We start from the raw sequence: 27992 nt of genomic DNA, 5'->3' as shown, positions 1-27992 counted from the left end.
ACAAAGTCTTCCATTTCCCCATTTTGCATTTTGTTCAGTGTTCCATGCACCTGCCAATATCACCCATTCCTCAAAACATCTTATTGATAGATCCAGAGATGTAAAGATGGAACAGACTGGAATCTTAGAGGGAAGGCAGGGGTGGGGGTTGGGGAGGGGGGAGGAAGAGATAAACGAAAGAACTTGTATGCTTATATGCATAACCCATGGACACAGACAATAGAGTGGTGAAGGCCTGCAGTGGGCTAGAAAGGGTCAATGGGGGAAAAATGGGGACATGTGTAATACTGTCAACAATAAAGATTTTTAAAAAGACAGATGGCCCCATCAAGAACAAAAAAATAAAAACATCTTATTGATAACATAATCTTTTGTGGGTTTTCTTTCCTCCCTTTGGAATGCAACAGCCGTACTTCCAAGTTTCTTATGCACTGAAGTTCTCATTTACAATATGATTAACTGTATATTTGTGTTCTTCCTCCCCAGGAAGAGAAATATGTGCCCAAAGATCTTCTAATTTGCTATTTCCTTTCTCCAAACTGCAGTGGCTGCAGAGGTACCCAAGCTCTCTTATTCATGGCAACCTCAGGATATCATGCATGACCTGCAAAGAATTTTCATTATCTCCCCCCCCTCCCCGCTAAAAGAACTCTCACACTCTCTCATGAGGACTGCTGACCCGCGAGACAACAAGAACATTTCATCTAAAATGTTCAACATTCCATTAGTCACAAAAGACGAACTTAATCACTGAAGTTAAACATTGCTGGGAGATTTAGGAAATTCTCAAGAAAAGAACAATTAAATATAGATAGTCTCTGGCCAGCCCTATGGAAATCTTTATTGACACAGGGGACAATAAAGTGTAGAGGGTTAAGAGCCTGGCAAAGTCAAATCAGATGGATCTGGGTGCAACGATCGCTTCTGTCACTTATTAGCTTAACCTCTCAGAACATCTGTTTCCTCATCCTACAGTGGGAGTAATCTTATTACTCTTAGATATGAGGCTTGTTGGACTCTTTGTGTGTGAGTAGTAAGGAGATGAGATTAGGAGAAAAATGCACCAAATCTCTACTTCTATCATTCCCCTGCCTCTTGTCAAAGGGGAAGCTCCAGATAATGGAGAGAACGCAATGCCAGGAGAATAGCATTGAAAGTTCCACAGAAATATGACTTTCTGGTTATAGTGAGAAAGTTTAGGGCAGGAACAATGTTGAAAATTGTAGTTTTAAACATGGCTCTTCCTCGCCTCTGCTCAGACATCCCTGCCAACCTCTCCAAAAGAGGCATGAATACTGTAAACAAAAATTTAGTTTCTGGATTGGAAAAGGTATTGGATTTTATAAATTAAGGTCTTCACAAGCCTCGCCAATGTGTTTATATAAGGCATAGTATATTTTCTTTGAAGGAGATAAAGAAAAACAAATGGCCCTTAGTGGATAGAGTGTCAACCTGCCGGAAGGGTCCTGGGTTCAATTCCGGCTAAGGGCAAGTACCTCGGTTGCAATCAATCGATGTGTTTCTCTCACATCGATATTTCTCTGTCTTTCCCTCTCTCTCCCACTCTCTCTAAAAATCGGTGGAAAAATATCTTCTGGTGAGGATTTAAAAAGAAAAATAAAAACAATGTACATATTCCTATTGGAACTCTTAAGCTATTGGTTTTCAGCTTGGATGAACATCAGAAGCTTTTCTTCATTCAAAGCACCAAAGGGAAAAACAAAACATCATTGGTTCTCAGGTCTGTTTCTTACTCACGTATTTTTAGCTTGTCCATCTCGGAAACACATTTGTCCCACCAATGCAGCAGACTGGTCCCCCAAACACTGAAAGTGTAAATGACAATAAAGGACACTAAGACAATATCATTCATTTCCTTTTTATAAGAGCCACAGAATTTATCTTTCCTTTTTTTATTTATCAAGGAATGAACCTATTTATGCTTTTTTGCATAGCCTCCACTTGGCCATTTTCTCATGTGTTAATACCCCTATGAGACAATAGGTATGGGAAGGGACCGTAAGAATTAATTTATTCAAAAGATTCTCGACCCACAAGAACAAGAATTAGCTGATTTTGCTGCTCTTACTTCGTTCCCACCGTTTAGGAAGGGGCAGATAGATTAAGATATAACAGGAAAGCCTTAACAAGGAAGGGGTGAGGGTGGGGAGGTAGCAGGGAGATGTTAGGCAGTGAAACTTACCCCAGATATTGGCACACCTTCCAAGGCCCCAGCTTTCTATTAAAAATTTAAAAACGGATTATGAGTAATCACAAACTGTTGGCTCTACTAACATAACTGCAATGGGAATGAACATGAACAGTGACATGCCAGAGCATGTGGGGCAGACAAGACAAAGCAAGTGTTTCAACTACATGAGTGGTTCAGAGATAGACATGAGACATATTCCTAAAATGACAAGAAGAGACATGGCATTGGAGAATGGACATGAAGCATTGGACTGGGACTCAGGAGACGTGGGCTCTACTCCTGGCTAGTAAGTATTAAGCCATTGAGCAGGCCGCTGAAACTTCTCTGTGCCTCGATTTATTTATCTACAAAATGGGGCCTGGGCTACATGAACGCTGAAATCCATTAGCTCTTTGCTATTATCGCCATTACTAAGAAAAGACTAATGCATTCTTATAAATAGCTATGAAACCAGCCGGACTTATTTATTTTGGAAGGCTGCATTTTACCAACTATTCTTCCTACTCAAACAGCTCTTAAAATAAGTAACACAATAGTGTTCAGGTATTGAGTACTACTTGTTCATAGCCAACATCATTCCTTAAGTTTAGATAAGCAAGAGATAATTTATATCTTGAGCAGTGGTTTTTATTTTGATCAAGCATAGCCAGCATTCCAGGAATAAAAACAAGATTTAAATGGCTGACGCACTAACACAAAGCAATCTGTACTAGTATTAAGGAATTAAGGGAAAGGAATGTGTTCCCCGAGGTAGGTGTGATGTACTAGGAAGTGTACCAAACAAAAGCTTGGACTCACCCCTCAGTCTGCCCCTTGTGGGCCAGTTTCCTGGCCTGTGGGGAACCTTGGGCCCCCTATCTGTTAGAGTGAGGGTACGAACAGAAGCCACCTCATATGGCTCTGATGATAAGGAAATAACCCTCTACAACAAGCATGTCAATCTCGCAGCCTACAGGCCACATGCGGCCACAGCGAATATTTTTGCGGCCACAGCGAATATTTTTGCGGCCCAACCAATATAATGGTATGTAAGAAACATTTTAATAAAAATTTCATAACTTAATTTTTACAATATCCTGTTATATATAATTATTAATAACAAACTACAAGATTCGCTAATGACTGATGACTATAATCTTGTTGCATTCATTTCCCTTACACACAGGCACATCATTTCTCTCCACTAACACCAGCAGCAAATATTTTAGCAGCCGATTGCCACATCATTGGTCTTGTATTGACTTGTTTGGTGTGCACAACAGGAAATATTTCGCTTTCAGAGAACAAGAAAAATAGGTTTATTTGCATCACACTTATTAATTTGTGCAGTTATTCAGTGTCTGATAAGTTAATGTTCAAGAAAAAATATTAATTTTTATTAAAATGTTCTATTATTTTATGTTAACGATTAGTCATTTATTTCAGCCCTTTGTATTCAGCATGTCTCTATTTAAATAAACCTACGTTTCTATGAAAATGGAAGCTTTTGTTTTTTTGTAGCCCACATAAACTTAAACCATGTTTATTTAGCCTTTGAGTTTGACATGCTTGCTTTACAGAATAGAAAACATCCTCAGATAGTGGATATTCTAGTTCTCCCATGCTTTCCTTTTAATCCAAGACCTGCTATTTTTATTTACTGAAGCTGGATATTAAGTGAAGGGTAAATTTCATAAAAGGCTAAAAGTGAACCAGTAGGAAACCTAGAGGCTGTATATCTTAATATATTTAAATAGTAAAAGAAGCTTTTGCTTATTCTATTGCTTATATTATTATCAAACTACCAGCAGGATCTACTATGTGAGGTCAGGCAGAGAAAGAGTTCCTTTTTCTTCGTAAGGAGGGGTTTCTGGAAGATTCCTGGGAACATCCTCTGGTGAAGCATGCAGAAAAAGCGACAGTGCATTTCCAACTAACTGGTCTGAAAGGTTGGACAAGGTAGATGTTTAGGACATTTAAAAGCCACATCTAATTTACCTGTTATGCTAAAGCCAAAGCACATCACAACTGTACTTTGTAATGGGGGCCATCAGAATTTCTTATGCCAGGAAACTACCCATGTCTTTTATTTTGAAACATTACTCTCAGTCTTATGGAAAACTTATAAACAAACAAATAAGATTGAAATTTTTAAAAAAACCTAAAGCTTGACTAGAGCTTATAATAATTTGAAGAGTCATGAGTCTAGATAACTCTGTTTAGTAAATGGACTTCCGCTTGTTTAAAACTAAATGGAAGTGCACTGTATCTTTTCCGAATGAATGGGTAGAATAATTGGTGGGAAACCTACTCACCAGGCTATGAGAGATTTTCTATAGTCAGCAAGGGGGAAAAAGGGGGACAGAAGCATAATATTTTAAATGCAAGAGAAAACTAGCCCGTTAAACGTTTGTTTTTTTTCCAACCATCCTCTGAAACGGTTTCTCAAGAATAATTTTTTCCCCACTGACTCAAGTCACTTTGTAGACAGCTATAAAAGCATCAAAGCATTTTTACTATAGATAAGCAGTGACTAACCCTTAAAAAAATGCATGTTGGCCCAACCTGCATGGCTCAGTGGTTGAGCATCGACCAGGAGGTCACCAGTTCAATTTCTGGTCAGGGCATATGCCTGGGTTGCGGCTCAATCCCCAGTGTGGGGCATGCAAGAGGCAGACGATCAATGATTCTCTCATCATTGATGTTTCTATTGCTCTCTCCCTCTCTGAAATCAATAAAAATATATTTTCAAAAACTGCATATTACTGTAAAAGGCTTTATTATGAATGAAACATTTAAGAATTCTTGCTCAAGCTTTATCCAGAGCACTTAGTATTCAACTTAATTATTATTAAAACTACAAAAAAAGTTCCTAATATTTGCCATGTCTATTTTTTTTGCAATTTTTCTTAGGTGTATTCTTAATTTTTAGCATAAATTCCAGATTTTTGTGTCCAAACATCAGTTTGAATCCTCCTAGAGCTTTTCATTCCTGATGTGTAATCAGAGTTACTCAATGATGCTAATTGCATTCTTTTGCTGAAACTACTTTTTCTCTGAGTTTCAATGAAAACAAGAGTAAAAATGTCCATTATGGAACACAGTTTAATTAGCCATCATATATCAGAAACAGACTCTTCGCTTTCTGTTTCTTTGCTAAAGTTTTGCTCAGGCTGACAAAGAATGTAATCTAAAACATGGTTTGGCCATTAAAAGAGATTGTATACCAACTATATTTAAATAAAAAATAAATTTAAAAAGAAGAGATTCAAGAGAAAAAAAGAACACCACTAAAATGTGAAGAGACCTTCCTATAAATTAAAAGCAGATACCACAGCTACTAAACAGTTATTTGGATTAAAAGAATAAAATAGATCAAATATTCCCATGCCACCCTCTGTAGTTAGACTATCCCAGTAATATTTCAAAAGTATAATACTCAAAGAAAAGCCAATTCAAGTTTATAAAATATAAAATGAATTGGTAAGGAATCGATGATTTTTAAGTTATAAAACCATTTAAATACTAAAATTTTAAGTTACATACTATCAATGTTCAGAGAAAAGTCACAACTCTCAAACTATCAAATGTTACACAATTGACTTTTAAATTCTGAATAGTAAAGTTTTGAAAATGGAAATTTATATTTACCATTAAGCCATAGATTTCAGAAGAACTCCGGACATTTGGAAGAATTTTCATTGGAATTTCAAAAAATCTGAAAGAAAAAAAACAACAACAACAATAAGATAAGGTTGGGTATTTAACACTGTTTTAAATAAATATCTGGAAACATTTATATGCACTTAAAGGTAAAAATGTAAGTAACAATTAGTAAATGGATGTATTTGAGTATAAAATTAAATAGTAACAAATAAACCAGCAGAACATAGTTGCATTGCTAGATATTTAACATTCTAATTTTATCCAAGCCAATTAATAAAAAATAAAAAGCACAAAGAAACCAAAGTACTGTTCTAGAAGAACCTAATCTTTCTTGGAGAATAATCAAGGCAGTTATTTAATTTGGCATGTTTATTGCACATGCAACAACAGTCTCTCTTAAAAGACTACACAACAAGTCTATGTTGCATGTTGTACTAGAAATACCAACATGGAAAGTTTAGTGCTCCATTGATGTCGGAAAATAATAAGATTTACTTTATAAATAGGTAACATATTTGAAAACTGTTCTTAGGGGAAAACACAACTCACTCGCAGAGCTCTTTATCCCATTCCAAAGAATGAATGTTGAAAAGCATCGTCCTACTTGCATTTGTTACATCTGTACAATGGACGCCTCCATTGGTTCCTCCTGTCAGACACTAGATAGAATAAAAAGGACATGTTAAATCTGTACTTATCTGCAATTTAATCTACATTTTGTTAAGGGCCATAATCAGCATATAAAGCAGAATGACACATTTTAATTACTTAATTTTCTAGTTTTCAGCAATGTCCAATAGAAATATAATGTGAGCTACATTTGTAATTTAAATTATTCTAGTAGCTACACTTAAAAAGCATAAAGCAGCAGGTGAAATTAATTTTCATACTACATATTTTAGTTTAACCCAATATATCCAAATATCCTTTCAATATAAAAAAATTATTACTGAGACATTGTACCCTTTTGTTTTTATTTATTTTACTACAGGCCCGATGCACGAAATTTGTGCAAAAGTAGGCCTTTCTTCTCCCAGCTGCTGGCACCAACTTCCCTCCGGCACTCAGGACCTGGGCTTCCCTCTAGCCACCAGCAGGCACCTGGGGCCCGGGCTTCCCTCGCAGCCCCAGCTTCGTCCGGAAGGTTGTCTGGTCTAATTAGCATATTATGCTTTTATTATTATAGATTTTTTATTTTTTAAAATATATTTTTATTGATTTCATCATATAGGAAGAGAAAGGGAGAGAAACATCAATAATGAGAATCACTGATTGGCTGCCTCCTTACAGAATCAAGCTCAAAACCCAGGCATGTGCCCAGACCGGGAATTGAAATGGGACCTCCTGGTTCATAGATGCTCAACCACTGAGTCACACCAGCTGGGCACATTTTACCCTTTTTTTTATATTAACTCTTTGAAATCCAATGTGTATTTTATACTCACAGCACATCTCAATTCAGACTAGCCACATTTCAGGGCAAGTGGCCACCATATTAGCACAGTACTAGTTAATTGATAAAAAAAAAAAATCAGTTTTGTCTTCATCCTTTTATCTTTGGAAAATGCAGTGTCTTACTAAATCTGGCAAAGTGAAGTACATTGAAATGTCTGCCGCTTCAGGATCTGACTAAACCCTGTGCTGCTGCTATTCTTTTTGGTTTGTTTTGGAACAATTCTCATTGGGCTGTGCTTGCGCTGATACAAGCACATTATCTTGAAAGTTTTAAACTCTAATGTTAATACCCTTGGCCTAGAATGGAAAGCACTAATGCTTTATTATTTTTTTTAATTCTTAAAAATGATTTTAAATGTTTATTATTATTATTATTAATGCTGCTTTCTTTTATGTGGAAGCAATGAGATAAGAAAGGAATAATAGGCTCTAGCCAGTTTGGCTGGCTCCGTGGTTAGGGTGTCAGCCCTCGGACAGAATGGCCTCTGGTTTGATTGAGGTTGCAGGCTTGATCCCTGGCCCTGGTGGGGGCACATTCGGGAAGCAATCAATTGATGTGTCTCTCCCCCTGCTTTCCACTCTAATTAAAAAGTAATGGAAAAGTGTCCTGAGTGAGGATTAACAAAAAAAAAAAAAAAAAAAAAGAGAAAGAAAGGAATAAGAGTGGAGAAAGTCATCATGGTGGGGGATATGCTTCCTCGAGTCCCCTGCAGTTCACAGTTCCCAAATTGTAGCTTACTCTGCTTCCAGGCCATTGTCAAATTGTCAGAACTATTTCAACTGTGAATGATACGTGTGAAAACTGCTGACCATGAGCACAAAGCATATCCTGCTAACCCGGTGTGTGTGTGTGTGTGTGTGTGTGTGTGTGTGTGTGTGTGTGTGTGTGTAAAGTGATCTTTCGAACAGTTTAGTGGTTTTCAAGACCAGCTATGAGGATCTGGCTAGTATGAATAAGGACAATATTCCCTTGAAGCTCCCTGAATGTTGAAAAATACTGAAGTGGCCCTAGCTGGTTTGCCTCAGTAGTTGGAGCATCGGCCCTTGGATTTAAGGGCCCCATTCCAGCCAAGAGCACGTACCTCGGTTGCAGGTTAGATCCCTGGCCCCAATCAGGGGGCGTGTGGGAGATGTTTCTCTCTCTCTCTCTCTCTCTGTCTCTCCCCCTCCCTTCCACTCTGTCTAAAAATCAATGGGGGGGAAAATATCCTTGGGTGAGGATAAAAAAAAAACAACACTGAAATTTTATTTATTTTTGTTAATCCTCACCCGGGGATATTTTTTCATTGATTTTTAAGTAGAGTGGAAGAGAGAGGGTAAGACAGAAACATCGATGTGAGAGAAACACATCGATTGGTTGCCTCCTGCATGAACCCTGACCAGGGCCCGGACTGGGGAGGAGCTTGCAACCAAAGTATGTGCCCTTGACTGGAATCGAACCCAGGACCCTTCAGTCCCCAGGCCAATGCTCTATAGCAGCCGTGGGCAAACTACGGCCCGCGGGCCGGATCCAGCCCGTTCGGCTGTTCTATCCGGCCCGTGGAGCCAAAAGAGCGGAGGGTTCTCTTGCTCTCCCCTCCGCTCCTTTACTTTGAATTTATATTAATTCACACAAACACTCCATCCATGCTTTTGTTCCGGCCCTCCAGTCCAGTTTAAGAACCCATTGTGGCCCTCGAGTCAAAAAGTTTGCCCACCCCTGCTCTATACACTGTGCCAAACTGCCTAGGGAATACTGAAGTATTTACAAATAGAGTTATATGTCTTGGATTTGCTTTACAATTATTTTACAATTATCTGTGGGGGGAAAGAATATGTGAATATAGTTGAAACAAGACTGGCCATAGCTGGCTCACTGCTGTAGAGGTTTGTTATACTATTCCTTCTACTTTGGGGTATATTTAAAAATACTTATAATAATAAAAATAAGAGAGAATGAGAGAGAGAAAGATCATGTACTTTAAAGATATATCTGGAAAATGTTTGAAATGTTAGCTATTTATCCATGTTGAGCTTAGGCAAAAAGATTATATATCAGAAATTTCCACTATGATTTTTCATATTACCACTTAATTAAATACAAGACAGACAGCTGTGTAATGTTGAAAGCAAATGATAAAAGTAGCCTAGGCATTTTATTATGTTAAATAATTATTTCTTCTAAGAAGTGCCTAGTGGAAAACTTTATGATAGACAAGAGAAAAAGGCTACCTAAATTACTGATTACTAATTACCTAAATCACTTATTCTAAAGATAATAGATGAGATGTTTGGGTAATCATCCTCCATTTTTACTGATATAAAGCAAGAGGGGGAAGAAAGATGAAGTAGGCAAAAATGCCTCTCAAAGGAAGGCTGAAATGTTCTGCTATTTCTTCAGTGACTTTTCTGAATAAAAGTTGCCAACAGAAAAGTTTGAACTCTTAATAGAAAACAGAAAGTAGGCAAGGCAGTTTAAAAAAGTCTTTAAAATTTTTTCCATACTTGCATCTACTGAAACATACCCAAATGAGCCATGAATCAATAGTCCCAAAAAGAGCTCTATCTTCTTCAACAGCCCTTTGAACTTTTTTCACGTTGTCAAGAAGCCAACGAACTTTCACGGCACTGAAGTAAGTGCTAAGTGGAAGGCCTGTCTTGGACTAAAAAGAATTGCAAATTAAATTCATAACAGTTTAAAATAAAACAAAACACCAAACCAAAAACCCCCACAAATCACAAAATATTCAGCTGCCCTAAATAGGCAACTCCATGCATGGTATTATGGATAAAAATATTCGATCTCCTGGCACAGGAAAGCATACTCATGAACAAAGATCAGTGATACGTTTGCAGTTCAAAGAGCATCCACGTAGCAAGGTAAAGAGAAAATGAAATAACACAATACCCTGTAATCTAGACTTCTGTGATGACTTAGTCCAAAGCTTTGATTTTTATTTTATATTCCATGAAAGTGATAAACTATCAATAATCATGGGGTACTGTATATCAAATATAAACTGATGACCAAAACCAGAAAAATTTGTTCTAAAACAGGACTTCACATTATGTTGATATGTATAAAATTTGTATATTATGAATATATATTTACACACATTCATATTCAAATAATATAGTATAAAATTAGTGGAGAATAAAGTATTGCTCAAAGACACACAGATTAAAGCAAAACAGAGCTGCTCTCTGTAAGAAAGTAGTTGCCTAGATTAGCGAATAAATTAAATAAAGGGAAGGTGAATTGAATAAAGGTTAAAGTATAATAATAAAACACACATGGCTTATTAATCTTGAGAATGGATCAGGTCCAACTCTTATTTTTGTTTCCATATTAAATACCAGATTTTTATTACTGGTTAAGAAAATACACACATCAAAATAATGCCAACTATCTTTTCCCTCCTTATCCCAATCTCCTCATTTATCACCTAACTACAAAAAGTGATATTTTTTTCCTTCTTATCTCCTATGGATATGTTTGGTAAGGAAATTCAAACGAAAGGATTTAGTACTTTAATGCAACCTGTAAGTTAAGAGTCTTAACTTAGGGCTTCTAGCTTCCCTAGAAAAAAATAGATAAATGATCAAACATAATGAAAGGAAATAATTTATGGGACTATTCTCCCACAAAACTAATAGTGTGGTACTATGCATTATCTCATTTTCATGACTTAGGTAGAAAGTGTAAAAATTGCCTAAAATAGCATTAGAGAAAAACATGAATCCCTGGGAGCACAATGTAGCTAGATATAAGGGTGAAGATTGGATAGGGCAGTGGTCGGCAAACTCATTAGTCAACAGAGCCAAATATCAACAGTACAACGATTGAAATTTCTTTTGAGAGCTGAAAACCGACTTCTGCGCATGGGCCACGAAGTTTCAATCGCACTGTACGTGCGCGCCCGCACGTGGTATTTTGTGGAAGAGCCACACTCAAGGGGCCAAAGAGCCGCATGTGGCTCGTGAGCTGCAGTTTGCTGACCACTGGGACAGGATGAGAAAGAGAGCAATAGAAAATGATAAGGGTATATTCAGGAGTAGTCAGAAGTTATTTGGGTGGGTAGAGGCAGGGAATGGTTGTTAAACTGCTGTAATTAATAGGATTTTAAAAAAACTTTTATTTTGATTGTTGATACTATTACAGATATCACCATTCCCCCACTCTTTGCCCACCTCCACCCTACTTTCCCTCACCCCCCTATCCCTCTGGCCATCACCCCATTGGTCTCTGTCTATGGGCTATGCATATGTTCGTTCTCTAATCCCTTCATCTTCTTTTATCCAATCCCCCCTCCCTTCTGAGCGCTGTCAATCTGTTCCATGCATCCTGTAATTAATAGAATTGGAACATCAGTTTCAAAACCAAGAACCACAAGAAGTTGTCATATGGAAAAATATAAAAGGGATAAATAAAAAACAGAACTTCCTTTTGAATACTAGGGGAATTTGGTCTTGACCATGCTAAGAAAATTGCCTGTTTCAAAAATTCTCTCTCCCTTCATTTACCTGAAGAGAGATCAACATAAGGACTGAAAACTAGGCAATTTATTAGCCATATGCATATGAAGAGAGTGGAAGTGTTCAATAAAGAGGTCAATAGCCCAACTGGTGTGGCTCAGTGGTTGAGATACGACCCATGAACCAAGAGGTCACCAGTTTGATTCCCCGCCAGGGCACATGCCTGGGTTTTGGGCTTAATCCCCAATAAGGGGTGTGCAGGAGGCAGCCAATCAAAGTTTCTATTGCTCTATTCCTCTCCCTTCCTCTCTCTCTAAAAATCAATTACAAGATATATTTAAAAATATTTAGTTTTTTAAAAAGGTCAATAAAATGGCCCTGGCCAGTGTGGCTCAGTTGGGTGGAGCTTTGTCCAGTACACCAAAAGGTGCCGGGTTTGATTACCGGTTGGGGCATGTACGGTTGGCAATCAATGTTTCTTTCTCACATAGAAGTTTCTCTCTCTCTCTCTCTCTCTCTGCCCTCCCTCCCTTAAAATCAATCTCTCTCTTTCTAAAATCAATAAAATGATCTTCTACTTTTTCTCTCTGAATCCAGATGCCTAAGCACTCAAAAGTGCCCAGAACTTTCTTTGATGGATAGTAGAAACAAGAGGGATGGATTTCAAAGGCAGGGTTCAATTACAGGCAGCACTCCCTGGGTAATATGGCTTAAACCACAAGGGTACTTTATAATCCCCTCCAGCCAACCAATCTTGGAATATTATTCCTCCAATCAATCACAGGGCAAGGAAGACAGAAATGACTTGATTTGTCCTCAATTATCTGCAGAGCCATACTCTATAAATTGTATCAAATAACTATTGTGCAGTAAGATGTAAGGCCCAAATAATCCTTCTGGTGAAATCTCTCATTTTTAAACGAGCATTCTTATAGAATACTTTTGAAAAGATCTCTTACCTTGATAAAGTTATTTCCTGGAATTCTTTTACTAAGATTCTCAACGGTAGACTGGGTTCTTAGATCAAGCCAAACTATAGATAAAAAAAATTAATATACATGAAAAACTTCATTAAAAACAAATCAGTTCTTAATCACTGTCAAGGATAGGAGAATGATTAGTTTCCATAAGCAATTAAAATGCTATAGCTTTCAAAAGACAGAAATTAGAAAATTAGAAATGAATGGGCATATTGTTAGAGACTAAATTTAAGAGGGAGAATTTAAAGCTTTTATGCAAAATCACAAACCCAGTTAGGAGAACAGTACAAACCTTAGGGTGCTTATTGCTTATTTTGTATCCATTTTATAGAAAGAAAAAAAAGCACCAAAAATGTTTTGGATATGGATTTTCTAAGCATACATGAGTGCAAGAGAACATCTAAATGCTAATCAGGCTAGTTGCCAAGGCAGAATGCACAGCCCAGGATCACCATACCGTGTATAAAGCACATATGTTTGAAAACTTGGGAGCAATTTGTTACAAAGTAGAGAACCTGATACTATTATCTAGGGAAAAATAAGATTGATTCTCTCATATATGAAATTCTTATTTACATTAAATTCTTTCAAAGTGGACAAGAACCTGGAATCATTAAAAGAATTATTTCACCATTCTTTCTCCATGCTGGATTGTAAAAAAAAAACAAAACAAAAAAACCACACACACAAAAATACCTCCATTTTAACAGAACATTATTTTTAACTAAATAACTATCATTCACTTTCTGATCCCCTATTAGAAAGCATTTCTGTTCTGCTTCATGACAAAAGGCTTGAGAAAGAGAAAGCATTAGATACATACAGCAATTGTGAAAGGTAACCAATAGGATCAGCTGAGCTTTATTTGCTGGATTTAAGTTTTGTACTTAACTTTTATTAACTTTTAATGTGTTAGTGGTCACTAGGTATTTTTAGGTACTGACTGTGCTCAGATTACTCCCATAGTCTATTTAAAGGACACAAGGGAAGATTATACAGGTTGGTCCAGCACACCTTCGAATACTGACAGTTATTGTCTAGTTTGGGTCACCCGTAACTACTACTTCTTTCTCTTAATTTAAAAAACAGTGAAATTCTGGTAGTGAATTTTAATCAATTATTTCTAATGACTTAAACTGTCATTTCCCTTGAGTGCTGTCTGTGCTGGATTGACAGTGGCTACTGTACATGAGATTTAAACCGGGAACTTCAGGACACTACTGGTTTCCACAGGTGTGAAACGCAGCAAGAAAAGGCTTGTCACAACCAAGGAAGTGGGAGGCAAAGAGGAAATGGGAGGCAAATGCACAGCCTACAGATGACATCTGCATTGGCTGCCCAGCATCCATTCATCTTCTTCCTGGGAGAAGTATCTCCAATTCTCTTTAGGCAATCACCCTTCTCTCATCCTCTGCCATGTGGTTTGCCTGAGATTCTACCCCACCTCCAGCTCCAGTATCCTGTCCTGACCCCAGTGGTAGGTTCAGGAGAGAGCCATGTGGTCTAATCAGCCCAACTGAGATTTGTGCTCAGTATGCAGGAGTCCCTCTTCTCAGCTCAGATTGGCAGTGTGTGGCTGGGGCCTGCTGCCCTCACGAAGAGAGAATTTAATCGGCCACATCTGGAGCCATCCCAGGAACAGACTTGTGGGGATCCAGGTGATTTGAGTCTGGAATAAATCAGCACCTGAACTAAGCTACCCTTGGATTGCTGGTTCCATGAGCAAAATAATTACTTAAATTTTTTTTTTCTTTTAGTGTGGCTGAGTTTTTCTATTACTTGCACTGTGATTAATACAGCTATTAGCAGCAGCAGCATGGAGTTGGCAAGATGTCCCATGTCCAGGGAACAAGGGCAGTCCACTTTTTACACAGTGGAAGTATTGTATGACTCTGACAAAAGTGGATTTTCCTCATGGGGCAAGCAGGTATTAATGGCTCAATAGGAGTAATTGGGAAAAGTAGAGCAATTTGAGGGAAAAGTATTAAATCGGTGAGTTAGAATTAATATCTTGACCCTCAGTTTTTTAAACTACAGTGGGTTAGGGGTTTAAAAGCAATTTAATGAGTTTGGATGACCTACTTTAAAAAATGAAATAGGTTGGATTACAGTTGAAAATATCAGAGCTCACTGAACTTGGTAGGGTAAGTATTGACTTATGAAACTTTTGTTTTAGTTCTGTGGGTTTGCTGAATCATGATGCAAAATATATTTCTTGCCAAGGGAAATGAACGAGACATGAAAGCCATTGCTCTAAGCCTTTTGTTGAATGATTCAAAGCCTTCTAGATCAGCGTTCTTCTATATTTTAATGGATATAACAATCACTAGGGAGCTTAAAGATGACCCCAATACCCAGAAATTCTAGGATAATAGGCCTGGGAAGGTGGCACCGAAATACACTTCTTTTAAGAAACACTGCTAGACTCCATAGCAGTTGTTCTTACTCAGAAAGCACACCAGAACCACCTGAAAAACTTGGAAATCACACATGAGGCCCCACCTTACAGGATTCTGGTTGCAGGTCTAAGCAAGGAAGGCCTGAGTGTTTCTACTTTTGTTATAAACATCCCAGGTTCGCCTAGCCAGTGTGGCTCAGTGGTTGAACATCAACCTACGAACCAGGAGGTTATGGTTCAATTCCAGATCTGGGCACAAGCCTGGGTTTCAGGCTAGGTCCCCAGTAGGAGGAACGAAGGAGGCAGCCGATCAATGATTTGCTCATCATTGATGTTTCTATCTCTCTCTCCCACTCCCTTCCTCACTGAAATCAATAAAAAAAATATATATATTTTAAAAACCAACACATCCCAGGTTCTTCAGTATTATACTAGAACTTGAGAACCTCTTCTCTAGGGCATGTTCTTTAGGATACTGGATTTGTTTCAGTCATTTATTAAAAAACAAAACTAAGCCCTAACCGGTTTGGCTCAGTGGATAGAGCGTCGGCCTGTGGACTGAAGGGTCCCAGGTTCGATTCCGGTCAAGGACATGTACCTTGGTTGCGGGCACATCCTCAGTAGGGGGTGTGCAGGAGGCAGCTGATTGATGTTTCTCTCTCATCCATGTTTCTAACTATCTCTCTCCCTTCCTCTCTGTAAAAAAATCAATAAAATATATTAAAAACAACAACAACAAAAAACACACACACAAAAAACTAAGACAGGGAATGATGATCAGGTAATTCCCGGAGTCCCAGTGGCTCTGTGACTCTGGTGCTCCTTGACAAGGAACACTTAAGTAACTGGGCACTTTACTCTTCATTTGAAAACTAAGTATCCACAGTGGTATCCGCAGAATGTACTTCCCTGCCCCATCCCCCCCGAAAGAGTCAAAACACTGGGTATAAAATCAGGAGATCAAAGTTCTGTGTCTTCTGGCTTTGCCACCAAGAAGCTATGTGACCTGGATTTCCTAAATATAAAATAAGGCAGTTGAACTAGATGCTCTCTGAAATCCCTCTCATTCCATTATTCCATGATCACAGAGGGCTGGCCTAATATTTACTTTTTTTTTTTATGGCCCATGAGCTTAAGACAATTAGAATACATACAATGAATTAGTAAGACTGCCAAAGAGAAAAGAAAATGTCAGTGGCTGGTATACTACCAAGCAATTCACAAATGCTCAAAATTAATTAAATTAAGAACACACAAAAATTAGAGCTCATTAAAGAAGCTAAGATGGCAGAATTAGATTTGCAGAGTCAAGGACCCAAAGCCAAAGAGAAGATCCCAAGCTGGAAGTCTAAGCCCATTGTGGAGGTCATTTCTGAGAATGATCAGAAGAAGTGCCAGATCCAGATCCAGCGGCAGTGGTCAATTTCCCCCAGTATGCCTGAGTTGGAAGGCCGGGAAGTGAGCAACAGCCAGTGCACCAATACCTGAGGAAGGGCCAGCAGCTGGAACTGAAGAGCCAGAGGGAACAACGGCAACTGGATCTGAAGGGCCAGGAGAAACTGGAGCGGCTGGAGCATTAGGAGAAATAATGGCAATTCATGCTAGAGATGGCCAGATTCAAAGTCTGTGTTCTCTTGTTGACCACTTAAGGAGTGGTAGCTCATTCACTTGGGCAAGTTCATCAGAATGAACGTTTTTCTACACATTTGAGTGCAGAAAAAGAAGAGACATGGGGTAGAAGGAATGGCATTTCCATCGGGACAAGACCAGGTGTAGACCCGTATTTTGCTCAGGATGACTCTTCCCTACCTGGCCACATATCTGCGACCTAGTTGGAAAAGTGGCTCAGTTGGTTACTAGCGGCTAACCCAACCACTGAAGTGGAAAGGCTGCATGATATAGTGAGTGAGCACATCCACAGGGGATGTTAGGAAGGGATGCTTAGGAAGTGTCACGATCTGTGTTGGGGCCATCCGCAGGAAGGGATGAAGGGGCTGCTTTGGGAAGGCTGGTCCCCAAGAAAACACTTCCCTGCTACAGTGGCAGGAAGTGAAAGGCCATCGCCACAAAAAGAAATAGCATATTCAGAGGGAACAGGAAATAGCTAAGTTCCAAAGTTATTTTTTTTTAAATAAGAAAAATAGACGCTAGGGGGTCTGCAATATTATACAGCCTGTTTCTAGAAGGCATTTCCCTTTAGACCAAGTAAATTGGATTTAAATGGTTCAGACCATCAAAGTAAAAAAACACAAAAAAACTCGGATGATCTGAAACTTTCATTTGTATCAAATAAAGCCACTTCCGGTATATCTGATAGATTTGGTTTGTGCTGAAAAACAAAGTTTTAAGAGTGAAGAGAAATGCAGTTGCCTCAGTGCCCATGGACCAGGGGTTAGTTTAGTGATGTAGTAACAGCACGAAGGAAAAAGTTATTTTGAGAATATTTAGAAATTTGTGTTATTTTTGGTTAGTCATAACAATAGAAAGAAAAAGTACCTAAGGAAAAAAAATACACTAGAGATAATCTAAATTGTTTTGTTGACTAGAAGCAAAGGCAAATAATACATCTCCTCTGAGATGGTCTGTTATGAGGAGCTAGTGGCCTGACAGGAAGTGAGAGGAATATGGGAGGCTCCAGGTTATGGAACACACCCTAAGCAAGGACTGCTGACAGCTACACAAAGTGTTACTGAGTTTCCCCCACAAGAGACACAATAGTAAACCAGATTTATTTGCCAGGTGTTACCGCTTGCCAAAAGTTAAGCTATTAATTAAGCTGGGTAAAAGGTCATTTGCAAAGAAGAGATTACTGATGACTGTCCCTGATTACATTTTTCAGAAATCAGGTGAGGCCAAAGGAAAAATGGAGTGGGGGAGGGGATGAATTAAAATACATCTATGTATATGCCAGAATGTGGGAGCTGAAACCTATTTCAGTGTTAGGTGTATAAATGCCAATGATTGAGAAAAGTGTGAAACCCGGGTAGGCTCTGCATTTCCCCTAAAACACGTGTCATGTATAAATCATCTTTTCATCTGGCATTCCTGGATTAGAAAGGCTATATCAGCCAATTCAAATGAGTGGCCATATAGTCAGCCACACTGTTTTACATACCCTACATGTACTAAGGCACTGGTCTTTACTTCAAACCTATTAAACACTTTTAATTTCTTTAGTTTAGCTCCCAAGGGAACAGGCACAGAATGGTAGTGAGTAGAAAAGTCACCATTTGAACCCAGAGTCTGAATCCAGAATTAAACCTCTATGACACAGGTATAGTCAGGATGACTTCATAGTAATAAACAGAACATGAAGAAACACTAAAGATTGGAGAATTCAAAGTCAAAATCTAATGCAGTTATTTTATTTTGCATTTTTAAAGTTTAAATTTTCTTTTTTAACATTTTTTTATTTTATTTAAAATCTATTTTATTAATTTTTTTTACAGAGAGGAAGGGAGAGGGATAGAGAGTTAGAAACAATGATGAGAGAGAAACATCGATCAGCTGCCTCCTACACACCTCCTATTGGGTATGTGCCCGCAACCAAGGTACATGCCCTTGACCGGAATCGAACCTGGGACCCTTCAGTCCGCAGGCCAACACTCTATCCACTGAGCCAAACCAGTCAGGGCTTAAAATTTTTTTAATTTAATATATTTTTATGGATTTCAGAGAGGAAGGGAGAGGGAGAGAGAGAGAGAAAAACATCAATGATGAGAGAGAATCATTGATTGGCTGCCTCCTGCACACCCCACATTGGGGATGGAGCCTGCAACCCGGGCATGTGCCCTGACCGGGAATTGAGCCATGACCTCCTTGTTCATAGGTCGATGCTCAACCACTGAGCCACACCCGCTGGGCTAAATTTTATTTTTCAATTAGTTTATATTCAATATTATTTTAATTCAGTTACTTTAAATGTAAACTGCCAGAGTTTAAGAATCCAATCATTGCAAAATATGGCAGTATTTCTTCACCCAGGATTGAAGGAGACATAAGGCATTCAAAGAACTGTCATAAAAAACTTGAAATAATGAAAAATAGATGGATCTTGATACAGCTGGCCATTCTAGATTTTACAAAAGTGAAAAATCTTCAAAACAATAAAAATAAAACCACAGTTTTGTTGTTTAAGGCCAAGTGTACTTAGGAGTTTTAGTCATTTGCCAGCTATGGTTTTCTTTCCTGCTGATACTTTGAAACATAACTCAGTCCAGAAAAGATTAAAAAAATAAGCTCAAGGTTCTTTCAGATCTCAACAGATTACACAGGTTTAATAATTGGCCCAGGGTTAACCAATATGTAAAAATTAAAAAGGCAAAAAGGATGAGCAATGTTTAAAATTGCACACTCCACCTAAAAAGTTGTGTGTCATAGGGAACTTTAAATCCAACATCTTAGGAAAAATTGTTTGCAATACAATTTAAATAAGAAAAATTATTTCAGAGACAAATGTTTTTGTTGGTAGTTCTCTTTAATACACGGAAGGTCTTAAATCAGTGGCTCTTGCCTCCCTGAATATTAGTCCTTACTATGTTCTATCCTAGTTAGGCCAGAACATTTCACTGGTAGCATCAGTGAAATGTGCATATGAACACACTACATCTCATTGTTTCCAGACTTCCCACCCCTCGACATTGGAATCACTTGGGTAGTTTTGTCTTTATCAGTTTAGCCTGTGGTGTATATATAAACTCAAACCTTCTGTCAATAATATTTAGATACCAATGTATGTAGACCACTATAAAGTTGATTTTAGAAGAAAAGTGCTTAGAAAAATAGCAGGGAGTGGGTTGGTGGGGACTCTTTGGAAAAGAATATTGATGAAAATAATGCTTAGAGGGAGAGAAAAATACCAGAGGGACCAGGATAAGTGAAGACAGATGAGAGCAGGCGAAGGCCTGATTTAGATCCCAGGCCACAAAGCTCCTACAATCTACCTATGAGGCCATAATAGTAAATGGTTGCATCATGGCACAGTGACTGGAAGCAGTGATGCAAAGTGACACTTCTTCATTTTAGATACCACACCAATGTTTACCATGGTCAGAGAATTAACATACAAGTTCTAAAAGTATACGAAACTACTAACATGGGCCATCCGTGCCTCAATGGGCCCATTTGAACTTTTTTATATGCCTATATCTGATATAAAAGATGTCAGTGTACAAACACACCTTTAGTGCAAGCAAAAACAAATAGCCTTTCTCAGTCTTCAGGTTCTTCAGCAAGTATATTTCATGTCCACTAGCAGTACCTGGAAATTCTCCTACTTCCGCTTACTTTAAAATTTGTCGTTTCATCTTTAGGTCTCAGCATATGTTTATGTATGGTTTTCTGTATTCATCTTCCCTGGGGATCTAAGTGCTTCTTGATTCTGTGACTTGATATCTTTCATCTCTTTTCAAAAACTTTAATATCTCTCTTTCCATTTCTTCTGGGACTCCAATTACAAATCCATTGAACCTCCTCACCTTACTCCATATTTCTCTTAGTTTTTTCTTCTTCTGTATTTTCTAAACCTTTGTCTATCTGTTCTTCAGTTTGGATATTTACTTCTGATCCCTCTTCTGGTTCACTAATTCTAGAATTTCCACTTTTAAATTCCTAATTTTTAAAAAAATATATTTTATTGATTTTTTTTCAGAGAGGAAGGGAGAGGGAGAGAGGGATAGAAACATTGATGAGACAGAAACATCAATCAGCTGCCTCCTGCACACCCCCTACTTGGGATGTGCCCACAACCAAGGTACATGCCCTTGACCGGAATCAAACCTGGGACCCTTGAGTCCCCAAGCCGATGCTCTATCCAAACCGGTTAGGGCAAATTCCTAATTTTTTGCTAATGTCATCCATCTTGTCAATGAATTGCTTGAACATGTTGATCATGATTATTTTACTTTAAAAAAAGGTTTGCGTTGATTTTTTTAGAGAGAAAGGAATGGAAAGATAGAAGCATCAATGAGAAAGAAACATGATTGGCTGCCTCCAGCATGGCCCCTACTGGGGATCAAGCTGAAACCCGGGCATGTGCCCTGACTGGGAATCAAAATGGTAACCTCTTGGTGCCTGGGATGAGGCTCAATCCACTGTACCACACCAGCCAGGTAATCACAATTATTTTAAAGCCTGGTAACTCCAATATCAGGATTTCCTATGGGTCTGTTTCTAATGTCACTTGCCTCTGTTGTTTTTAGTCACATGTTGTTTTGTAAGCTTGACTATTATTTTATAGAAAACTAAAAATTGTATATGAAACCTCTAAAAAGGAGTTAGATGAGGAGCATTAGCAACCTCAGAACATCTTAATCTAATCGGGGTTTTCAAGTTATCTGAATCTAGGCTTCAATTCCTGTGAAGATTGGTTTATTTTCAGTTCACCTTACTTCTAGGATTGACCCTTCATAGTCCCAATCGAAAGCTGTGATCTTACCAATATTTACCCCATCACTGGCAGCCTCTGACTCCATCCTTTGCCTCCCTGTCTTCATAACCTATGACGGTGCTGCTTAGCCCTCAGATACTCCTTTCCAAATTGACAGATATCTCTAGGGACAACAAATGCCAGGCCCATCTCTCTGGGCTTTCCTTCTCTCCTGGGAATTGGTCCCACAATTCCTCACTGCCTTGGTAGCTGTCCAGTCCTTCAGATAATTGCGTGTTTTTTTGTTCCACTTCTCTAGATGTTCTCAGTAAACAGGTGCATTTGAAATAAGCCATTCCACCACTTTTGTCCCATTTTGCCCCATGTTGCCCAGGGCATGGTTTTCAGGCCCTCTCTATCTTCATCAACCTCCATCTATCAAAATTAGAACACAGGCTTTGGGGTCGGAGAGGTTTATGTTCAAACTGGCTTTACCTCTACACAGCATTGGACAAGTTATATAGCTTTTCCATAATTAATTTAGAAAATAAGGCTAGTAAAATCTATTTCAGGGTCACTGAGATTAAATAACATGGGTAAAGTGTTTAGCACAATCCCTAGTCAACAGTAATAGCAGTTAGCACTTATTGAACATTATTTTGACTGTTAGTTCTATTAAAATGCTTAAATAAGCCACTCTATGCTCGAATTTGACCAGTGTCTTCACTCTTCGGTGAAATAAGTATACACATTTTCACCTTCATAGCTTGTTTACACTAACCTTCAATTCTCCCTTTTCCTAATATAACCCAATACATTCATCCAGGCCTAAAATGGAGTTCAACCTTCCCCAAAGACATGCCAAAAATTCAAAATCCATACTAACCTGTACTTGCTCTAATTCTTCTTCAACTTAGCAATACACAATTTATAATCTATTCCCTAATTTTGTTAGTCTCTTTCCAAACTGGATTCTAAAGTGCTTACAAAAACAGCCAATAAGTCCTGTCCTCTGTAACATATGCAGCATAGCACTAAACATGCAAGAAGTTCTCAAAACATGCATTTGGTTCAGTATTGAGAAAAAGACCTTCATATTCCATAGTTATGGTTGGAATTAATCCTCTAAATCACAGAGAATGGGGGAGGGGTGCAGAGGGACACAGGTAGAAGACAAGGAAATGAGTAAACAAGCACATAACAAACAGAAAGTTTTTCTGGTAAAATATTTACTTGAAATCCTTCACTATAAGCATAACTTCAACTAACCCAGTTGCATTATTTAAAAATGACAACTCAAAGTCCAAAGTTGCACTTTTACAATTCAAGTTTAGAGTTTAACAGGAACATTCTGGCTCCTTTGAGTAGGCACTTCTTTTCACCAGGAGAACAAAAAAAAAAAGGAAAACCTAACTAGTTCAAGAAGTTGGCTAAAATTGATCTGTGAAAAAATACTCTCTTAGGTACTAGCCATTAGAATGGTAATATCCTGCTTTACTTATATTCAGAATGAGCTGCTTATGAGAATAAGGACAAAATAAAGATGTAAAAGATGTACTTTTGAGTAATAGGATCTTTGACTGCAATTCTTTGAGAGTTTTTGAGTCTTTTTAAAAAATCCTAAACACAGAAGACATACTAAATGCTTTCTTATAAAATAACATTAAATGCCTTATTTTTTTATAAAACTTATTTCCAGAGGATTAATGCTACTCTTCACATGGCAACTTTTTAGTATATTTTCTGCTTATCAGTTTCTTCCAATTAATGCTAAAGTAACTATATTACTAAAATCACTGTAAAGTAAAAATAGCTCACGCTAGAAATCATCCCATCTCTGACAATTTTTGCCTCCATTCCCCACCCTACACCCTGGTATTTTATTGACAAAAACTGTGCTTTGCTATTTGTGACAGAATGATGCCTTTTAGTGATTATATATTTAGAAAGAAATTTTCCTTTTAGCAAGTGACATAACCATTCAGTGCTCGATTGTCATGTGCTGCGACGTGATGATAAAATATACTCGTGGTCATTTACATTTAATAAGATGTGATATCTAATGGTGGTATACTTGAGATTTTTGAGTTTTTGAACTCCTACTGAAATAGCCTAGTTTGTAGCAAAGTGAGCTAAAATTTTGATTTTCATAACCTCAGAAGAATCTATTGAAATTCCTCTAGGTGGGAAGACCCAAGTACTTTATAGAGATATAACTATGAACACCTGTAATTTTGATGTTTTGGGGAGGAGGAGGAGTGGAGATCTCTTTTAGGTATCAGAAACAGCAGGGATTATAAAACAGTTCTGGCAACATCAACCCATTTGTATAATACAAATAATCAGAAAATGGGGAAAGAGTTAATTCAAGATGTGAATAAATAGCTAAAAATGGTATATATCTCACAATAATTTTCTTAGAGGACTCTTCTGCCCATCCCATCAAATTATAGGAACCATGACCACATGCTTTTTTAGCCAGATAGTTTAGTATGACAACATTTGCAAGTGGAGAAAGGCCTTGCATTTGACATCCATGCACAACAGCTTACCTACAGCATTGTAGAGAGGCTCTCCAGTTATCTTGTCCCAGACTACAGTGGTTTCCCTCTGGTTACTGACACCAATAGCTTTAAAGAGAAAGTTAAACAGAAGGGAACAGAAGTTAAACAAAAAGAAAACGACTTCAGAATTGTTCTCTCTTTTTTTTTAAACAGGCACAACTAAACATAACAATTCAAAAAATACCTGGAACAACAACAACAAAAATATCTGGAACATTTGTAGTGGTATTGAATTTATTTTCTTTAAGTGGCCCCAGGAAAAGTGAACACCCAATGTCAAGTGTTTCTTTTTATTGCTACAGACTCCTTCCTGCTTCATTCCCAGCACAAGATGACATGAACCCAGATCGATATCCAGATGAAATACTTTCCAGGTTGCCTTAAAAAAGGGAACGCAGTACCTTTCCAAATTTACAATACCCTATTTATTATTCTAAGGAGACCAACAATCACCTCATTCATTTATTTACTAACTGGTACAAGAAATTTCCTTCCGTGTGTGTGTGTGTGTGTGTGTGTGTGTGTGTGTGTGTGTATACACACCTGCATTTTAAGAAAATAGCCACAGATAAGATCCCTCATGCTGGGCAAATGCACATTATGATTAGTTTGAAATTCAATTTTATTTCTGTCTTTTAATAATATAATATGGAACATATGAGTTTTAATCAGCATAAATACAATATGTGATGGCATTTACATTATACTGTCCTACAACTCAAGTGCTGTAATTACAGTAAGTTACTATAAGTAAAATATAAATCCATACCATCTTTTTCAATTCAGCTAAATCAGAGGTTCTCAGATTTGACTGTACATTGGAATCAGCTGCAGAGCTTTTAAGAACTACCAATGCTCAGACCCTGGCCCAAACGTTGATTTAACTGACCTAGGGGGGAATCTGAGCATTAATATTTTTTCTTAAAACTCCCAGGTGATTCTACTGTACAACCCAGGTTGAACTCACTGGGTTAAAAAAAATAAATAAATATCGAGCTCTTCCAGAATTTAATATCAGGACAGACCTTAAAGGCTATTTCTAGAATCACCTATCATGTGACCATTCAGACAGCATGTCTAGTGACAAGATACTACCTCTTCTCCAAGCAGACAATGTCTATTGCATAGCTTTGCTATTAAAAAATCAAATCCTTTTCTTTGTAGCTTCCACCTTTACGTCTTAACTATATTCTTTGGAGATACACAGAATTAGGTTAATCTTTCTTCCATGTCACTCTTTCATACTTGAATCAGCTACTTTGTCCCTCAAGTCTTCTCTTCCCCTGTCTAGTCTACATAATCCATTTTCCTTATACTGCCCCAACTCTATATGGAATATTCCTCTTCTTCTAGGAACATACAATGAACTGTATTACTCAAATTGTACATCCAGAATAAAACACAATAGGAACATTCTGAGCAACACGGAGCTGAGGGGGGACCAAGCAGCTCCTTTGTTCTAAATAATCTTTATCCAATGATTTATTTACTTTATTGAACACCTTTTTCTAAAGGGACAAAGATGAATGAGATTCTACTCCAAGGAAGGAAGAGATTTGGGGGTGTTTTTTTTTTTGTTTTTTTTTTTTTAAATAGAAGGCACAAATGTTTACAGGACTTAAGAGGAAGGAGAAGGGGGAGTGGGAGGAGCAAGGCTGGGAATCAATGGGACATGGTTCTGATCCTCTTAGTGACAGGAGAGCATGAGATTAATACACAGGTGGAGGGAGGAGCCTCAAGTAGGGCAGAAAGCTATGGTTATTTGCTCAAATGGGACCTAGAAAAAGCTGGATCACAAGTTTGGGGCACTATTCAGTAGAGCTCAGGCTCTGAAGCCAGACTGCTGGGGTTGAAAGTCTAATTCCTCTGCTTCCTAGCAGCGTGACCCTGGGTCTGTTTCTTTCATCTTCTGTAAAATGGGCACAACAGTTCCCACCTTACAGGGTTTGCATGTTAAAACAGTGCCTGGCACATAGTAAGCACTCAATAAATGTTACTTACTGCTACTATTCATTGTCATCATTACTGAGGAGAGTGGATTAAGAGAATGGGGACTAGGCAAAGCAGGAACGAATTCCCCGAGAGTACTATGGGCACAACAGAGACGAGAGACCTCAGTGGGACCTCGGTCACAAGTTGCTAAAATATAGTACTGTGAATGTGACAATGGTGGCTAGGAATGAATTCATGGTCTGCCAAAATCTCCTATTGCTCCCCACTATAGGCTGGCTGCACCCTTAGCCACAATCCATGAGTCACTATTCTATGTCCCTCATGTTACCTTCATTGGCTCATTCTAACTTGGATTCAGAATGTAATCTGGAGCTATTTCCATTTGATTCGTTGGTCACAGCATCCTCCCTGACCACTCCTTTTCCCTCTATCTTAATTCCTTTGTGCCAAGTAAAATTGTTTTTCTTACAAAGTCCAGAGAAATAGCTTCTCTACAAAGTCCAGTGAAATAGCTTCCCCTACCCAGCCAGCGTGGCTCAGTATTTGAGAGTTGACCTGTCAGGGCACATGCCCAGGTTGCCGGCTCAATCCCCAGTAGGGGGGCGTGTGGGAGGCAGCTGATCAATGACTTTCTCTCATCATTGATGTTTCTCTCTCTCTCCCTCCCTCTCTGAAATAAAAATATATTTTAAAAAGTAAAAATAAAAACAGAAGGTTTGTGAGGTTATCAGTGTGGCTCAGGAAAAAGAGCATGGGACCGTAAGACAGGGAAGCTGTACTTTAATGTCATCTACCACTACACAGCCACATGACCTGCAATAAGTCCCTTTCCCTCATTTGCAGCTAGGTCTTGGTAACCAAAGATCCTTTATAGCATTATCATTCTGTGATGTATTGTTCTATATAGGCAAAAGCTTGGTCCTTGGCAGAGCCAATTAATAAATTATCTGGCGGGGGTTGTGGGGAAGGGGCATTGAGCACAACTGGCTTGGTATGGAGGGGCCTGTGGGACATTCTCTTCCTTGGCCACAGGCTGGTAGTGCTGAGAAGAAAGTGCTGGGTCACTTTGGCTCAGCTATGGGTTTCACACTGGCCAGACAGGAGTGTAGAGCAGATAGCAGCATGTTCAGTGTTCTTCCAGATCAGTTACTGCAAGTGAAAGACAAGTCACTTGGACTGGAGTTGTATGTCATCTTCACATACACCACAAACAAGAGAAAAGGGAACGGTATCTGAGTGGGTACAGAAGGCCAGTAAGCCCTAGCTGGTTTGGCTCAGTGGATAGAGTGTTGGCCTGCAGACTGAAGGGTCCCAGGTATGATTCCAGTCAAGGGCATGTACCTAGGTTGCAGGCTTGATCGCTGGCCCTGGTCAGGGTGCATGCAGGCAGCAACCAATCAATGTGTTTCTCTCACATCGATGTTTTTCTGTCTGTCTTCCTCCCTTGCACTCTCTCTAAAATTTAATGGGAAAATATCCTCTCAAGTGAGGATTAACAAAATAAATAATAAAAACAAAAAACAGAGAACCACTAAGTTGCCTACCTTACCTTTAAAGGAGGTAGAATGATGTCAAAACCATGGCCAATCGCCCTGGAATCTACATACAATGCATGGCCACCTAGGTGATTTTGAATGTTTTGACATCAGAGTGTGCTGCTGAATGCCTCTTATATGTTCACCCTGTTTAGACTGTGAAAGCTGTGAGAACAATTCAAGGAAGCGACTAACAATCACTTCGATGCACAACTCATCTGAAACTTGATGAATGCAACTCTAAAAAGTCTGAAACACTGCCATTTAGAGGGATAAAATGAGGGTAAAATATTTAAAAAAATGTCACCTGGCCAGCGTGGCTCAGTGGTTGAGCATCTACCTATGAACCAGGAGGTCCTGGTTAGGGCATATGCCTGGGTTGCGGGCTCGATCTCCAGTGTGAGGCATTCAGGAGGCAGCCAATCAAT

General features: G+C 38.5%; 1 protein-coding gene across 10 annotated transcripts in view; it reads right to left on the bottom strand.

Moving 5' to 3' along the window:
* GK (glycerol kinase) overlaps positions 1–27992 on the bottom strand; it is a 68342-nt gene that overhangs the window by 24273 nt on the left and 16077 nt on the right. For 4 of the 10 annotated variants that reach the window (XM_080651870.1, XM_080651868.1, XM_080651872.1 and 1 more), the window contains exons 4-12: positions 24065–24142; positions 16630–16713; positions 12727–12800; positions 9817–9954; positions 6407–6516; positions 5843–5909; positions 4507–4524; positions 2204–2239; positions 1759–1826 (exon numbers count right to left, since the gene is read on the bottom strand). In XM_080651870.1, coding sequence (XP_080507996.1) covers positions 1759–1826; positions 2204–2239; positions 4507–4524; positions 5843–5909; positions 6407–6516; positions 9817–9954; positions 12727–12800; positions 16630–16713; positions 24065–24142 — 673 coding nt within the window. The remainder of the gene's footprint in view (positions 1–1758; positions 1827–2203; positions 2240–4506; positions 4525–5842; positions 5910–6406; positions 6517–9816; positions 9955–12726; positions 12801–16629; positions 16714–24064; positions 24143–27992) is intronic. The other 6 variants (XM_080651873.1, XM_080651867.1, XM_080651875.1 and 3 more) reach the window with 3 other exon arrangements.

The sequence above is a fragment of the Plecotus auritus genome, assembly GCF_963455305.1.
Source record: "Plecotus auritus genome assembly, chromosome: X".
Classification (NCBI taxonomy): domain Eukaryota; kingdom Metazoa; phylum Chordata; class Mammalia; order Chiroptera; family Vespertilionidae; genus Plecotus; species Plecotus auritus.
The sequence above is the reverse complement of the archived record's forward strand: the minus strand, read 5'-3'. Positions and strand labels throughout refer to the sequence as shown.